Below are 17,150 nucleotides of genomic sequence, written 5' to 3'. Positions count from 1 at the left end.
AAATTAGCTGGGCGTGGTAGTGTGCACCTGTAGTGCCAGCTATTTGGGAGGCTGAGGCAGGAGAATCACTTGAACTGGGGAGGCAGAGGTTGCAGTGAGCCGAGATCACGCCACTGCACTCCAGCCTGGCGACAGAGCAAGGCTCCACCTAAAAAAAAAAAAAAAAAAAAAAAACCCAAAACCAAACAAACAACAACAACAACAACAACAAAAGCAGTAACAGAACAGCCCGTTTAAATTACAACCACATTGTGCATGTTATGTGCTGTGATCGAGAGAGGCCACAGACAGCAAAATGCTGGTACTGGCTGATCAACTGCGGAGGCCATGGCTAGGTGTGGAAATTCAACGAATATATGAACACTTTTATATACAATCAGGAAAATCTATTTTTATTTTAATACAAAAACTAAGTCCAATGAACCATGACTCTGACTTGAGAAATTCAAGTATACTGCCGTCCCCTTCTCACAAGCAAGAGGCCTCAAGTCAAAAATTACCCAGTAAAGCAACAGCCCCACCCAGTCCTGCTCCCCACATGGGTCCTTTGTCAGCAGTTCTTTTCCTAGCTCCCTTCAGGCCCCCCTCATACATCACGGTCTGAGCCCCCGGGCCTCCACGATGCCAGGGGGTGGCCTGGGCTCTCCCCTCTCTGCCTTGGCCACCAAACTGTACACTCCCCAAAACCATCAATGGTTTCTGGCCTGAGAACAGGTACTCCGAGATGAACAGGAGCTGAAACTGCATGATTTCCCTCTAACCTCCGCACCCTCTCTGCTCCTGGCTGGGCTCCCTCCCGTACAGGTACCTGTTTATGAAGGTTGAGGCTGTCGATTTCAGAGAGGACCCAGCCAACACTTCCATCCCCACCACAAACCAGAATCCGGAACGTGTCAAACTTCTGGAATAACCGTAAGCTGCAGAGAAAAGAGAACGGCCATGAAATGACGTCCATTCCACAGGACAAATGACAGGCTTGTCAATATGGGGCTGAGGGGCCACCTATGCTCCTCATGGCTGACCTGCACCAGAGACAGATCACACACAGGTCCTGCCACGTGACACCAGCCGCCTGCACGCCCCTCCACTCAGGGTCCACTTTGTCAAGGGGACGACAGCAGCACTGGGGTCCAACCAACTGCTCCCACCAGGGCCATGCCCCACCCGGCGAGAAGACCACTCAGTTTGGTGAGCCACTGAACTCTCTGCAGACACCACAGACTCAGTGGTGGGCCAAAACTGCATCCCCTGCCAGGCTCATGGGCACAGCCTTCTATGGCCCCTGCTCATGTGAGCCCACCCTGCGTCACTGTCCCTGCCTCATCCACATGTGGCTCCTGCCAGCCTTCCCAGCATGCCCTCTGGGCTGCCTGCATCACCCTGCACCCTCAGCCTTGGCACTCCCTGGCCCTGGGCCGCAGTCTGGCTTCCACCCTGGCCCTTGTTCTAGTCACCGTGGAGCCCCAGGCTGCCTGACCTGCCTGCAGGCTACGTGTCCCCACTGCAGCACATATGCCTGGGCCCACTCAGTCCTCCGGTGACATGACCCATGCCTCCTACCCTCCTAACTCCTCAGTTTCCTTCCTGGGCTCCCCCTGTCAACCTGCCCCTGTCAACCTGCCCCTGTCAACCTGCCCCTGCCCAGCAGCGTCCTACTCAGGACACCACTGCTGCTTCTGCTCACTCCTCATCCTCTTCCTATGTGACCACGTCCAGTTTGCTTTAAGAACCACACAGATGACTCTGGATCAACAGCCCCCAGGCAACTCCTGAAAGCTGACACTTGCACCTGTCCTCCAGAACACACCACTCTGGTATCCCAGGACACCTCCAACAGGACACAGCCCTGCTCAGAGAATGGTAGCACAACCACCAACCCAGTCGAGAGGCCAGACCCTCCTCCTCCCAGCCTGCAGCCGATCCAGCCCCTCCTGGCAGCCTCTCCTCCACACCCAACCCAGGTACCAGCTCAGGTCACCACCGTGCTCTCGCAGAGTCCCACAGAGGCCTCAGTCACTAGGACACCCTTCCTGAAAGCTCCCCACACGAGTTCCAAGAAGATCTTTCTAAAACACGAGCCTGGCCATGGGCCTTGCTTTATGAGGTTGCCCCTCGTTTGCAGGAAGGAGCCGAACCTCTTGGCCAGCACCCGCAGCCCTCCCCGATGGCAGGTGCCACCTTTCTGCTGCTGCCCCCGGTCTGGCCCCGCAGTGTTCCCTCTTGCCTCACCTCTGCACAAGCGGTGCCCCTGGCCCAGAAGCCTCCCCGTCTCCCTGCAGACATCAGAACACTAGAGCTCCTCAGACGCCAGCTCGGGGAGACGTGGAAGAACGCCCACTGTGACTTGAGACCCCTGCCCCCCCGGTTCCCAGAGAACTTGCATCACCCCATTGAAGTGCCGGGGGACCCTGCGTGTGCTCCTACCCATTCCCTGCATCTGCACTCCTAGCCTGGCTGACCTGCGCACCCTGCCTCGAGCTCAGTGTCCAACCCAGAATGAATTCTCAGAAGACAGGCAGGCGTAGGTGATGCGGCACCAAGCCCAGGCTCCACACAGAACACTGACACCTGTAAGGCCCCTTGCTCTTGGGAGAAGAGGTGACAGGTCAAGGCCGGGAACTGGAACATGAAGCAGTAGCTCCAGATTCTGCTGTGAGCTGTGTGAGATGAGCTGCTTCCAGAAACGGTAAATGACTGACTCAACTCCCTTTACGCCGCTGTGAGGGCTTCCTAAATCATCCCATCTCATACCGAACTCCCACTACGAATCATGGGGTTTTGCTTGCACACCAAAATTAATATTTCGTTATTCTCCAGATCAGCTGTGTAGCCTGCCCTGCCCACAGCCATTTCAAAGCCTTTCTCCAACACCCCGGTACCATGTTTAGTAACAACCTCAGCCTACTTGGTGCACTGTGATAACAGATGTATTACACCTCCACTTTCCCCACTTTTTAACTAAAATTATTTCTTTGCCAGGCACAGTGTAATCCAACACTTTCAGAGGTTGAGGAAGGAGGATCACTTGCGTCCAGGAGTTTGAAACCAACCTGGACCACACAGTGAGGCCACTCTACAAAACGTTTTAAAAGTTTTGTGATGCTCAACAAAACATTTTTTTAAAAAATCAGCTGGGCATAGTGGTGCACACCTGCAGTCCCAGCTACTCAGGAGGCTGGTTTGAGCCCAGGAGCTGTAGTGAGCCAGGATTGCGCCAGTGCAGTCAGCCTGGGCAACCTAGCAAGACTCTGTCTCAAAAAATATAAAGTTAAAAATAAAATTAAAATACTGTCTTGATCAGCCTACTAGTGATTGCAATCCTCCACCATTCAGATAAGTCTACAGAAAATGTGGGAGTACTGCCTTTGCGGAAGCAGGCTGGAGTGCTGCCATCTGTGACTGCTCTCCAACTGTGCCTGGCTGTGAGTGCGGACGAGTAACACCGAAGACACCCAGAGGACCAATGATGAGCAGCGTGTTCCTCTTACCCTGGCACATACGCCAAGGACACGCAGGGAACTGGCCGAGGTTCACATCAGAGTAGCCCCTGGCTCGTAAATACACAGACCCCCCTGACTCCTCCCAGAAAAACACAGGCCAGACCAAGGTTCTGCAGGCACTTCCCACTTCGGGTATCCTGGACAATCTCTGGAAGTGCTAGCAAGTCCTCTCAGAGCTCCGACCTGAAGCTGATGCTTCCAAAGGAAGAAGAAATTCGCTGAAATGGCAAAATTCACAAAAGCAAATGTTTTCTACAAACTTATGAAAAGTACAAAACTACAAATAACACACACTGGCTCTCCAGCAAGCAGAGGAGCAGTCTAATCTCTGTGCTGCTGATGAACAGGGGAATCACTCTGGCCCAGCGTCGCCCTCGCGTGTTCCCGCTCTGCAGCACCTGCACACCGAGCAGCCTCCCGTGCCTCTCAGCAAACACTCCTCCTGGCCTTGCCGCAGGACAGCTTCTTTCTCAATGCTAGGCAGCCGTTACAAACAACGTGGCATGCCAGGAAAACACACCCACAGATTAGACAGATAGATAGATAGATAGATAGATAGATAGATAGATAGATAGATAGATAGATAGATAGACAGACAGAGAGAGAGAGAGAGAGAGAGAGAGAGAGAGAAAGAAAAGATAAAAGAAAGAAAATATACCCACAACGTTGTGTGCAGACACACGCAGAAGGCATTTGTGCAACGGCAGGTAAAGAAGAATCCTGATTGGCTCAAAAGATGCATGTGCATGGGTGTGTGTACATGGGTGTATGTATGTGTATGTACGTGTGCGCACACGCGCTGTGTTCCAAGTTGGAAGGCCATGCACCTCTATTAACAGTGGGCACCTCTGCAAGTGCAATTTGGGGAGGAAGCACTTTAACTTTTCTTTCCTATTTAAAACTTTGTGTCTTTAATCTTTTTTTTTTTCTCTAACAAGCACACACCACCTGCACAATTTTTAAAACTCCAAGAAAGATACATTTTACAAGCTTCCTACCCGAGGTGTGGGCCTCCGTTCATGAGGTCGAAGACCTGGGCGGGATTTAGCAGCTGTTTGAATCTTCTGAGGAACTTCACACCCTGGTTGTCCCCACTTTTTGAATTGACGAAGACCAACAGTGGGCTTGTGCAAGACGGAGGACAGCTGGCCTTCCAGAACCCTGGACGCGAGAATGAACAGAAGAAAACATGTAGGCCACGGAAGACGCTGGGGGCACCACTGATGGAATCAGCAGCAGGAGACCCCTCCAAGGACACACACCTGACACACGCACACCTATGACTCAGGAGGAGGTCAGCGAACAGTCCCCACGGCCACTCCCCATGTGTGAGGCCGGGAGCCCCATCCATCTGATCTCACATTCACAAGGCGTCCAACTGCCACCTTGCTGCTCTTCTCTTCCTGATCTCCTCTCAGCCATGGACCCCACATCCCCCCTTCCAGCAGTACTTGTCAACAGGTGCCACCATGTCCCAGTCAGACATGACAACAGCTGCAAGCCAGTGTGTCAGCAAGTGCTAGGCAGAGATGGAGCACAGCTTCAACGACTCACGACGGAGAAGGCCACAGACCTGGGTTCCACTCAACAGCACCACCTCCACGTCAAGCGCCAGGCTCGGGTCTCAGGCCTGTGTAAGCCTGGGTGCCACTCAACAGCATCACCTCCACGTCAAGCACCTGGCTTGGGTCTCAGGCCCCCGTCTAAGGGCAATGCCACAGAATCAGGGCACTGTGTGCCACTCTGTGCAACTCCTCCAGTGGCCCCCACAGCTGTGCCTGACCTCTTGCTGACATCTCACCAAGACAACCAACTCCAGAGCTGGAGAGGAAAGTGCGTGGAGAAGGAAGCATGTGGGCATGCATGAGAAAGATGAGCATGTGTGGTACCCACCATCAGAGTCGATGCTGTTGAGAGCCGTGGGTGGGATGACTGACACTTTGCATAGGCCAAGTGGGCACTTGGTCAGCAAGGATTCTTTACACGATGTGTGAACCTGAAACAAGAGTCCCCGCGTCACCAAGGGTCACTGGCATCCTTCACACACACCAGAAATCCTCCTGCCCTGTAGCTGATGAGCTGGCCCCGGGGGAGGCGGGTGATTTCAGAGCTGGGCTGGCCTGCTCCCATCAGGGGTCCCGGGCCCTGGCTTTGCACTTGAGAAGGCATAACACAGAAACACCAGGCAGGAGCCAGTCATGGTTCACACCGTGTGAGCTACAGTCCTGTACCCAACCCTCTGGCCCTTCAACCACAGCTACCTCAAACTTTCAGGACGACGGTGAGGGCTCCTAGGGCCATGTGCCTCTATGTGTCCCCTATGTCTTGGCTTCCTCCTGGCAGCCAGATGTGCTAGGCAAGTGACTGCAGCAGCCACTTCACAATGACCAACTCAGAAGCAAGCACATGGAGGCTCCCTGGGTCTTTCCCTGGAAGCACATCTCACCACCCAGAGCAACGATGAGACCCAGGACCTGGCAGGAGGCCATGTGGGCTGCACCCCTTCCACATGGCTGGGCTCACTGTAAACACTGCCCAGAGCCGACACTGCTCCGAAGGCCCTCTACATCTTTCCTGCTTCCACACCACAGAGGCGGCCAGCTCAACTGTCCCAGGTGACCCCCTCACAACCTGGCTACAGCGCCTGCCGCATGATGCAGGGTGACATCTGTCATAACAATACACATCTGCGTGTGTCAAAAGGCAGGAATAAATTCAACAGGAAGAAATACCCCAAAAACACAGCTAAGAAGAATGTCCCAACAATTCAAAAACCCAATCTCAGCCGGAGGGGCCTCTGGGACGATTTTCCCAGGATCCAGCAGATCATGTGGAGCCACAAGGCCCGCACGGACACCGTAGGGAGCAGGCCCTCCCCTCCAGCCCGGGCGCAGGGCCCACACTCACCATGGCCTTGCACCAGAGGCAGCGCCAGTCCTGCAGGCGCAGCACGCTGCCACAGGTCTTGTCGCACACAGTGCACTTGGCGCTCACAGGTAGGTTTCCTTCCAACCACTGGTGGGGCATTGCGATCTGCAACCAAACAGGCACGCGCTAGGGACGCTCCCAAGGCTCCATGTCAAGGGCAGCCAGGAGCCCTCAGACGGAAACGCTCGTTGTGAACTCAGCCAAGGCATTCTTCCCAGCACAAACTCCTTCCCCGATGGTCAGTGAGGGCAGGGATGGCAGGGCCTGTGAAGCACAATCTACCCACAGCACCTGTCGGAGGTGCAAACGAGACCCACAGGGACAGGATGGAGCTCGGGGGCGTGACAACCACACAGAGACCGCATGTGCTTTCCACTGTGACACCCAATGCCAGTGTGACCGTCTCAAATGAAACAGAGGTGGGGAGGGAAGGGAGGAGGCTTGCAAGGGGCCGTGCAGGTGGGGGGCCCTGGCTCAGGGCCCCACGGGTGGTATTTCTTAACATACCCCATCTGCATCTTCAATGATGTCCTTCCCGATGGAGGCCAGCGTGGTCCACTTGCAGTTATTGGTTGCACGCACAGCACAGCGCTTGTGGGCCTTAAATTTGCACACTGTGAGAGAAGGGACACACGAGCCTACAAGCTGTGTCTGTGCCAGAAGCTTCCCATGCTGAGCAGTGTTGTGAGAATTGTCCAGCTCCACAAAAGTCAAGGAAGGAATCAACGGCACTCCCATTTTATAAGTGAACTACTGTGATACGCTTAGAGGCTGATGGCGGTGGGACCGGCACCGGCAGGGAAAGCTGGGGATCAGTATGCTTTCTGTAACAGGCCAGAGAGTGAGCAGTGGAGACTCTGCAGGTCGTAACCAGCTTCCATCACCACTATTCAACTCTACCGTGTAGCACAAAAGCAGCCAGAGACAGTATTTTTTTGCGGACACAAATTTGAATTTTATGTAATTTTCATGTGCCACAAAATATGATTCTTCTTTTGATTTTTTCCAATCATTTAAAAATTTAAAAGCCAGTCTGAAGTGTGGGAGCTGTACAAAAACAGGCAGAGGCAGGGTGTGGTCCAGGCTACAGCTAACAAGCCCTGCTCTAGCCCACTGCTTTTGCCACCAGACTGGATGTCCGTGCCCAAACCCTGCAGCCCTGACCTCTAAATCTGTAACGCACTTTCAGTCCATATATGCACAGCCCTGTTTCCCCAGCTGCGGAGTGTGAGACACGGGGGCCGACCACTGTTCCTTCAGTGTCTTGCCCTCTGTGTGCTCTAGGCTTCCCCTGTTTCTCTTTTGCCACCCACTGCTTCCCTTCTTTTCACTGTTTGAGCACTATAAAAAAATGATTTATCAAGGACTCTTCGGCAGGTAAAATAAAGAAGAATGGCGTCATAGAAATCACTGTGCCCCTGACTGACCACATGGGTGACAATGGCTTATTTATGGTGACTGGGTTTGGATTTCCAAGGCTTTATCAAGTAAAATGCCAGGCCACCTTTCCTGACAGAATAACAAATGCACATCCGTACCCTCGCAGGACAGCCCATGCGACGTGACCCCAGACAGAGCCTCACGGCACACATTGCAGTAGGTCGGCCTCGCGTGGGAACAGGCGTACCAATTGTGCATCCCTGAGAAGTGGTCCATGCTGTACTGGGTGGGCTGGAAGAACGAAACCAAGACGGCAAAGGTAAGACTTCTCTTTTAAATTGTTAAATGCAGTAACTTGGACAAGATTAAACAAAGTATCCAAGAGAGGAGAGGAGGAAGGTTTATAAAGGACAGGTCTGCCAGAGGACAAGCAATAAGCTTTAATTGTATAAGGAACATGCTGAGAATGTGAGCTCCAGACTGTGGGTCCGCAGGTGGGAGACACTCAGACAGCAGACACTGGGGTGAGGGAGGCAACAGGAGGCATTCGGAGAAGGGTATTTTCTTTTTTAACCTCAAAGTGCTCCCTGTTCTGCACAGTCTTTAATGCTGCAATCCAATCTTCCATTTCTTTTCTGTTATCAGCACACAAGATGAGCTTCCTGCATGGAGTTATGACCTAGAGAAAGAAACAGGTTCAACAGATCCATGAACAAAAAGCAAGTGCTGATAGCTATGAATGCTTTCTTGAAACCGACCTCACATAGACATAAAAATTACTATTTCATTCACATATTCACACTGAACCGAAAACAAAAATGGTTATCAAGGATCACTAAAAATTAAAAATAAGAACGATCTCAAACCAAAGACAGTGAAATTTAGTTTTTATATGTTCATCAGCAATCAACTTAAGTGGACATTTACAATTGCTTACTACTTAGACACAGTAGTAAGCCCTAGGAAATAAGAAAAGAAGTAACAACTGTGTCTTTCCAACAGTGGAAGACACAGTTGCTACTGCTTCAGGGAGCCGGCATTTGAACAGTTGAGGGAAGTCTGCTCAGCTGTAAGTCTAGAATACCATGAGCATGCATCACATATAAATGTTCTTGTAGAAAACCTCAATATCAGACTAGGCAGGACCTGAACAACTTGACTGGAACTAAAGTTGTGACCTGGTAATAATAAACAAATGAAAATGATATCCATAATATATAAACGGTTGTAATCAGTAGAAAAAAATCTTCCTGATATAAAAAAGGCTATGAAATTGCATTTTACAAAAGAAATACATCAACATTCTTTTGTGTGTGGGGGGGTACATGGTAGGTATATGTATTTATGGGGCATATGAGACACTCTAATACAGGCACAGAATAATCACAGAGTAAATGGGGTATCCATTGCCTCAAGGATTTATCCTTTCTCTGTGTTACAAACCATCCAAGTATACTGAGTTATTTTTAAATGTACAGCAAATTATTAACTGTTGTCACCCTGTTGTGCTATCAAATACTAGACCCTGTTTATTCTAACTATATTTTTGTACCTATTAACCATCCCCCCAGCCCCACTACCCTTCCCAGCCTCTGGTAACCATCAATATACTGCCTATCTCCATGAGTTCAACTGTGTTCATTTTTTTTTTTTTAGCTCCCACAAATAAGTGAAAACATGTGAAGTTTGTCTTCCTGTGCTTGGCTTATTTCACTTAACGTAAGTGTCCTCCTGTTGTTGCAAATGATAGGAGCTCATTCTTTTTTACGGTCTAATAGTACTCCCTGTGTATATGCACCACATTTTCTTTATCCACTTGTCTGCTGATGAACACTTAGGTTGCTTCCAAACCTTAGCTACTGCGAATAGTGCTGCGATCATCATGGGAGTGCAGACATCTCTTCATACACTGATTTCCTTTCTTTTTGGTATACACCTAGCAGTGGGATTGCTGGATCGCATGGTAGTTGTATTTTTAGTTTTTTGAGGAACCTCCAAACTGTTCTCCACAGTGGTTGTACTAATTTACACTCCTACCAACAGTGTACGCGAGCTCCCTTTTCTCCACAGCCTCGCCAGCATTTGTTATTGCCTGTCTTTTGGATAAAAGTCATTGTAACTGGGGTAAGACGTTATCTCATTGTCATTTTTATTTGCATTTCTCTGATGATCAATGATATTGATCACTTTTTCATATACTACTTGCCATATGTATGTCTTCTTTTGAGAAATGTCTATTTCGCCTATTTTTTAACTGGATGATTAGATTTTTCCCTTTTGAATTATTTAAGCTCCCGATTTATTCTGGTTACAATCCCCTGTCAGAGGAATAGTTTGCAATTTCTTTTTGTTCTGTTTGTTTGTTTGAGACAGAGTCTCACTCTGTCACCCAGGCTGGAGTGCAGTGGCGCAATCTTGGCTCACTGCAAGCTCCACCTGCTGGGTTCACGCCATTCTCCTGCCTCAGCCTCCCGAGTAGTGGGGACTACAGGCGCCGGCCATCACGCCCAGCTAATCTTTTGTATTTTTAGTAGAGATAAGGTTTCACCGTGTTAGCCAGGTTGGTCATATCTCCTGACCTTGTGATCCTCCCACCTTGGCCTCCCAAAGTGCTGAGATTACAGGCGTGAGCTACCGCGCCCGGCAGTTTGCAAGTATTTTCTCCCATTCTGTGGGCTGTCTCCTCACTTTGTTGACTGTTTCCTTTGCTGTGCAGGAACTGTTTAACTTGTTAAAAACAGGAGCTTTTTTCACTGTTTCCTTTGCTATGCAGGAGCTTTAACCATTTGTCCACTTTTTGCCTTGGTTGCCTGTGCTTGTGGAAATTACTCAAGAAACCTCTGCCTAGTCCAACGTGCTGGAAAGTTTCCCCAGTGTTTTCTTTTCATAGTTTCATAGTTTGAGGTCTTAAAGTCTTTAATCCATTTTGATTTGATATTTGTTTATGGCAAGAAACAGGTGTCTAGTTTCATCCTTCTGCATATGGATAACCAGTTTTCCCAGCACCATTTATTGAAGAGATTGTGCTTTCCTCAGTATATGTTCTTGGTACATTTGTCAAAAACGTGTTCACTGTGTATGTATGAATTTATTTCTGGGTTCTCTATTCTGTTCCATTGTTCTGTGTCTGTTTTTATGTCAGAACCACACTGTTTGGGTTAGTATAGCTCTGTAGTATAATTTGAAGTCAGAAAATGTGATTCCTCCAATTTTTCATCAGGATAATTTTGGCTATTCTGGGTCTTTTGGCTATTCTGGATCCGTAAAAATTTAGAATTATTTTTTCCATTTCTGTGAAGAATGTCCTTGGTATTTTAATAGGAATTGCACTGAATCTGTAGATTGCTTTGGGTAATACGAACATTTTCACACTGTTGATTCTTCCAGTCCATGAACATGGAGTATCTTTCCATTTTTTGTGTGTTCTCTTCCATTTCTTGCATCAATGTTTTGTAGTTTTCATTGTAGAAATCTCTCACTTCTTTAGTTAATTCCTAAGTACTTTATTTTATTTGTAACTACTGTAAAAGGGATTACTTTCTTGATTTCTTTTCCAGATTGAGCACTGTTGGTACATATAGAAATGCTACTGAATCTTGCACATTGATTTTGGATCCTGCAACTCTACTGAATTTATCAGTTTTAATAGTTTTTTTGGTGGGGTCTTTAGGTTTTTCCAAATATAAGATCACATCATCTGCAAACAAGGATAATTTGACTTCTTCCTTTCCAATTTGGATGCCCTTTATTTCTTTTTTGTTGTTGTTGTTGTTTGATTGCTCTAGCTTGGACTTCCTCACAGAAGAAATACAAAATGGATAATAAGCAAGTAAAAAGCTGCTTAATCGCTCTAGTCATCAGAGAATGCAAATGAAAATAGCAATCTATTTTTCGCCCATGGGATTGGCAAAGTTTTAAAAGATGACTATCCAGTACTGACAAACATGTGGGGGAAAAGAATTCTCCTCAAGTACTGACAGAAGGTAAACAGGATATAAACTTTTTAGAGAAAAAACTGATAGTGTATATCAAAATTTTCAAGGGTTGTAACCTTTTACTTTATTTTGTTTTATAATGATTATATTATACCGATGGAGTTCCAAAGTCAAATCTACAAACAAGGTAGATTCAGAAATCTAGCTTTTACATCTCTCCCCTCTATCCTGGTTCCCACAGGTTGCTTTACTTAACAAAGAGAGAAAGAGCAAGTATGTTTCCCCGTCCATTTTTAAGATACATGCAAACATGTATATCATATTGTCCCCTTTGTCAACAGTAGCATGGACACTTTTCTCCACCTTTGCCTTTCCACTTAATTACATACCCCGGCCATCACTCCTTAGCAATATCCAGGGCTTCCTCATTCTTTCAACAGTGGCACAGTACTCCACTGTATAGGACTCAGCCAGCGCCCTATGAATGGGAATTTTGTGCTGTTTAGAATTCTTTGCTATTTCTCATAGTGTTGCCATGAATTATCTCTACAAGGATCTTTTCCTGTTTTTACCAACCTATCTCTGGGGTAAATTCCTAGAAGCAGTATTGCCCTGACAAAGAGTAAATGCACACGTAATATTGCTAGCTATTGCCACACTATCCCCACAGGGGTAGTACCATTTTGCATTCTCACCAACAGTGTTAGGAAAATGCTTGCTTCCCCATGGATTCACCAACAAAATATGTTATTTAACTTTTAGATTTCGACACATCTCATAGCTTCAGTTTACATTAAGAAGACCCAATTTAGGAATACCCATTTTAAATTATTAAATGACCATGTTTCTGCCTCAGAAAACGTAGAAAGTACTTTATAGGGAGATTCTCCAGTGAGACTAAGTTTCATTGCAGAGGGGATAAACGGAACTGGGTCGCCAGTGCATGGTTCGCTTCTTCCTCCACCTATCCTGGGTTGATGGGAGAACACCTGGGGCCAGGCTGAGAGTGGTAAGCAGCAGAGCTGGGAGAGAGTGAGGGCGAAGGAGAGACAGCAAAGGTAGGCCTGGAGGGGCCATCTGCCTTCTGCCCTGCTGCTGTTCAAGCTTCGAGAGCACCACAAACCACCCCTCTCCCTCCAGAGGATAACCCCTGGCTCTGCAGATGCTTGCTAGGCGTCTCCTCTAGACTGGGGATTCTAAGAACATGGTGAGCAAAGTTCTTCCCCTCACAGAACTCACAGTGGGCAGAGGCAGGCAGATAACAATTTCCCACACTGACTCGGCCATGATGACAAAGTGGGCCCTGAGAGTGGGATTCGGTGGCGGTCTCTGGACAGCCACTCAGGGTCAGTCATGGGAGACTGGGAGCTGCAAGGCCGAGGCGAGTGCATCAGTCATCGGCACCGTCCCTGTCTACCTATCAAGTCTGAGCACATGTCCCTAACTGTTCACTCTGGGTGAGTTTTAATATTTGAACACTTGTGTCAGCATAAATACAGTAAGAGAAAGATAACATACCTTACTTTGCATAACTCGGGGATTATATTAGGAGTCATGCAACAGGATATTTATAGAAGACAACAATGAGATGTTTTAGGTCCTGAGTCTACTACTCCCGCAGCAGCCTTTACGAGCTGAAGCGTCAACTTTGCTCCAGAACTCAGCCACAGCGATTGAGAAGATGGATCTTTGGGCCCACCTGACCCACACGCTGAAGGAGAGGATTTACTAGAATTGCTTTGTGGGTATTGGGCACTACTAGGCAGCAAATTACAGACAAAAGCATTAGGTTTAAAGACAGTGAGTTAATGATACAAGTGACCAAGGCATCACTGCCTTCACCTGTGCTACTGTTCACAGACAATAAACACTGAGCAACAGATAAATGTCAGAGAACCTGGATTTTGGCTTCTAAGGAAAAAACAAAACAAAACAAAACAAAACCTCTTATTTGTGCCTGTTCTGTTGTGAAGAAGCCTGAGACAGACCCAGATCTGAATCCCACCTGGCAACTGATAAATTTGGGAAATGGGGGCAGACCCTCTTTGTTTCTCATCAAGAAAGGTGATGCTAGAAGCAACCTGCAGGGCTGTGGTGGGGCTGAACAGGACGAAGTGTGCACAGGGGCCTGGCACACTCCCTGAGTCTGAAGCCCTTGCTAGCTGTGTAACTTAAAGCAGGTGCTTCTCTGCCCTGTGCCTCCACTGCCCTATCTGAAAACTGGGGCTATTACGAGCAGTGTCGCATCCTAGCCTTGTTGTTGTGAGGTGCCAGTTGGTGCAACCTCAGAATGTTCTGGGCACTGTCACTATCAGTGCTACCCCGGGCTCGAAGCCCTCAGCTTTGATGTCATCATTTGACACTGCTGAGACCCCTTTCCCACATGGGCGTCTTTCTTGAGACTGCTCTGATGTCAATGGTCCACCCTCCCAAACCACAAGAAATGTCACAGAAGAGTCCCACCAAGTAAGTCAGAATCCATCTTTCTTAGCTGCCCAGAGGGGACACAACTGGGCCTGCCTTCTCTATGTCAGTACCCAGCTGCACACAGGAGACTTGCCATGACTCACACTTCCATGCCATGCCTCCATCTTCTTGGCACACCTGTCCTGGTGAGCTCCAGCCCCAACACCAGCCAGCAGGCACCCCTCAGGCAAGGGCCTGCCTCCTCCTCCTCCTGCTCCCCTAACACCAGCCACAGCCCAACCCCTGGTAGGGGAGGGTAAGTCTCTTCGGGAGGCTGATTCTGGGGGATGTTCTCAGCAGCACCTCCCATTCAATCCCTTGATTTGGGAGACATCGTGAGTAGGAAGGACCCAGGTGAGAAAGTGGAGGCTACATATGGGCCTTCAGGCTATGCCTTCCTGGCTCCTCACCCTGCCCAGCAGGGCAGGTGGCAGGGTGCAGGGTGAAGCTCTAAGGAATAAGAGTGTCCCTATGTCTGGACTGCAGCCAGTATTATAAATACTGGCAACCAAGGAATGGCGCAAAAAAGCTGAAACTATCTCCAAAATCCAGCCTTCACAAAGAAAAGACTTTGGAGACTAAAAGATGGCTCATATTTTTCAAGCAAATGTATAAAGTAAGAAACGGTTCACAGCCCTGAATCAACTTAAAAGATAATTGCAAATCAGAAGCAGGGCAATAAGGCTGGGCACAGTGGCTCACGTCTGTAATCTCAGCACTTTGGGAGGCCAAGGCAGGTAGATCACTAGAGGTTAGGAGTTCAAGACCACCCTAGCCAACATGGTGAAACCCCATCTCTAACTAAAAATACAAAAAACAGCTGGACATGGTGGCACGCGCCTGTAATCCCAGCTACTTGGGAGGCTGAGTTGGATCACTTGGACCTAGGAGGCGGAGGTTGCAGTGAGCCAAGATTGCGCCTTGCACTCCAGCACTCCAACCTCGGCGACAGAGTGAGACCCTGTCTCAAAAAAAAAAAAAAAAAGTAGGGCAATAAACAATAAACGGAACTCGACAGGACAAATGAATGATATCCTAGGCATTCAAAAGGCCAGGCTGCAGGATGTCCCACCAAGAGAAGAAGCAGAACAGAATCAGAGGTGACTACATGGAAACCTACACACTGGATAGAGAAAATATCCTCAGATCTTGATGCCTGATGACTGGAGAAAGAAACGTCACGTCACAGAGGAGGAGTGGATAAAATGGTGGGTGCACTTCTCACAGAATCCTGAGGCAGGCTAGAACAGCCATAGACAGATTTGAATTTTTACACACTTGCTGGAATTATCTTGAAGGTAACAGAACTTAAAAATCAGTAAGAAAAGAGCAGACAAACTAATACTAAAATGGACGAAAGACTTGAACAGTTATTTCACAAATGGCCAATAAAGCACATGACCTGGTGCTCAATTTGATTAGTCATCAGGGAAGTACAAATTAAAGCCACAGGGTGATGCATCTCTCACAACGGCTGAGCCGAAACAGACAATATCAAGTGCTGGTGACAGTGCAATTTGGTGCAACTACTTCAGAAGACAGCTGAACTCGTATATACCCTGTGACTCAGCAATTCCACCCATGCATCCCACAGAAATGCGAACGCATACCTTCCTCATCAAGGCATACAAGAATGTTCGCAGCATCACTACTCTAAACAGGTCTACAATGAATACACTGTAGTATATTCATACACTGGAAGACAAGCAATAATGTAATCAATCTTACAATAGCGAAAGAAATAAACCTGACACAAGACAACATATACTCTGTGTAATTTCCTTATGCATTACCTAAAGTTAAAAAAACAGACATAACTAATCTATGGTATTAGATGCTAGCTTCTCCTAGCAGCTACTCTGACAGGAGAGGCACACAGGAGGGTTTCCGGGGGCTGCAATGTTCTCCGTGGTCAGGAACACGCATCAAGCTGTGCGTCTGTAATGAGTACACTCCTCCATGTGAATGCTGCACCTCAGTCAAAAAGGATACAGAACTTGGGATATCTCAAAAACATGGAAACCTACACACTGGAGTATGTGTATATACTGGAGTATGTATGTACACTTAACTCAAAAGAAAGGTGTGCAGAGCTGCCTAGACCCTTGCACAAAATCTGATTAGAAAATAACTGTATAAAAGACAGGGAGAGAAAGGTGGAAACATGAATATGAATATGAAATATGAAGCATGAATATGAGAGTCTGGCAGAGCTATGTTAAAACAGTGTTAGATATAGATCTTCAATGTATGAAAAAATGCTGTCTTACTCATACAGCAAATGCAAATTAAAATTAGGAGATCCCATTTTTTAACCTACCAAATTCACAGAGATCAAATGTTTGATAATATGGTCTGCTGACTCTCATACATTGGGGCAAAAATTAATACAACCTCTATGGAAACCATTTGGCAAAATCCGTCAAACTTGAAAATATACACCTGTGTCTCCTCAACCATGCTTCTATAAATTTATCCTCTCCTGTATCTACATGAGAAATCACGTACTGTATATACAAGGTTATTTGTGGCAGCCATTCACTATTAAGACAAAATATTTGAAACCAAACAAATACTGATCAATATAAGGCCGGTAGAGACTAGCTGCAGTAATGACAGTACATTCATATAATAGAAAACTATGCAGCCACTAAAATGCCTGAAGCTACTCTCCATGTTCTTATATGGAACAACCTCTAAGGCACACTGTTAACAGACAAAAGCCAACTGCAGGAAGAGTATGGGTACACAGAAAACACTAATATTAGTCACCTCTAACTGAGGGGACCTCTGAGTGGCTGGGAAACACTTCGTATCTTTTTAGTCTTAAGATTTCTGTACCGGCCGGGCGCGGTGGCTCAAGCCTGTAATCCCAGCACTTTGGGAGGCCGAGACGGGCGGATCACAAGGTCAGGAGATCGAGACCATCCTGGCTAACCCA

General features: G+C 47.7%; 1 protein-coding gene across 1 annotated transcript in view; it reads right to left on the bottom strand.

Moving 5' to 3' along the window:
• The window catches only part of DGKD (diacylglycerol kinase, delta 130kDa), an 88,750-nt gene that overhangs the window by 35,598 nt on the left and 36,002 nt on the right, over positions 1-17,150 (bottom strand). The window contains exons 3-9 of the mRNA XM_011980255.1: positions 8,383-8,487; positions 7,967-8,099; positions 6,936-7,042; positions 6,408-6,533; positions 5,394-5,496; positions 4,499-4,661; positions 809-917 (exon numbers count right to left, since the gene is read on the bottom strand). Of these exons, the coding sequence (XP_011835645.1) occupies positions 809-917; positions 4,499-4,661; positions 5,394-5,496; positions 6,408-6,533; positions 6,936-7,042; positions 7,967-8,099; positions 8,383-8,487 (846 nt within the window). The remainder of the gene's footprint in view (positions 1-808; positions 918-4,498; positions 4,662-5,393; positions 5,497-6,407; positions 6,534-6,935; positions 7,043-7,966; positions 8,100-8,382; positions 8,488-17,150) is intronic.

The sequence above is a fragment of the Mandrillus leucophaeus genome, unplaced genomic scaffold, assembly GCF_000951045.1.
Source record: "Mandrillus leucophaeus isolate KB7577 unplaced genomic scaffold, Mleu.le_1.0 Scaffold21, whole genome shotgun sequence".
Lineage (NCBI taxonomy): Eukaryota > Metazoa > Chordata > Mammalia > Primates > Cercopithecidae > Mandrillus > Mandrillus leucophaeus.
Note: the sequence above shows the minus strand (reverse complement) of the source record. Positions and strands in the feature narration are given on the sequence as shown.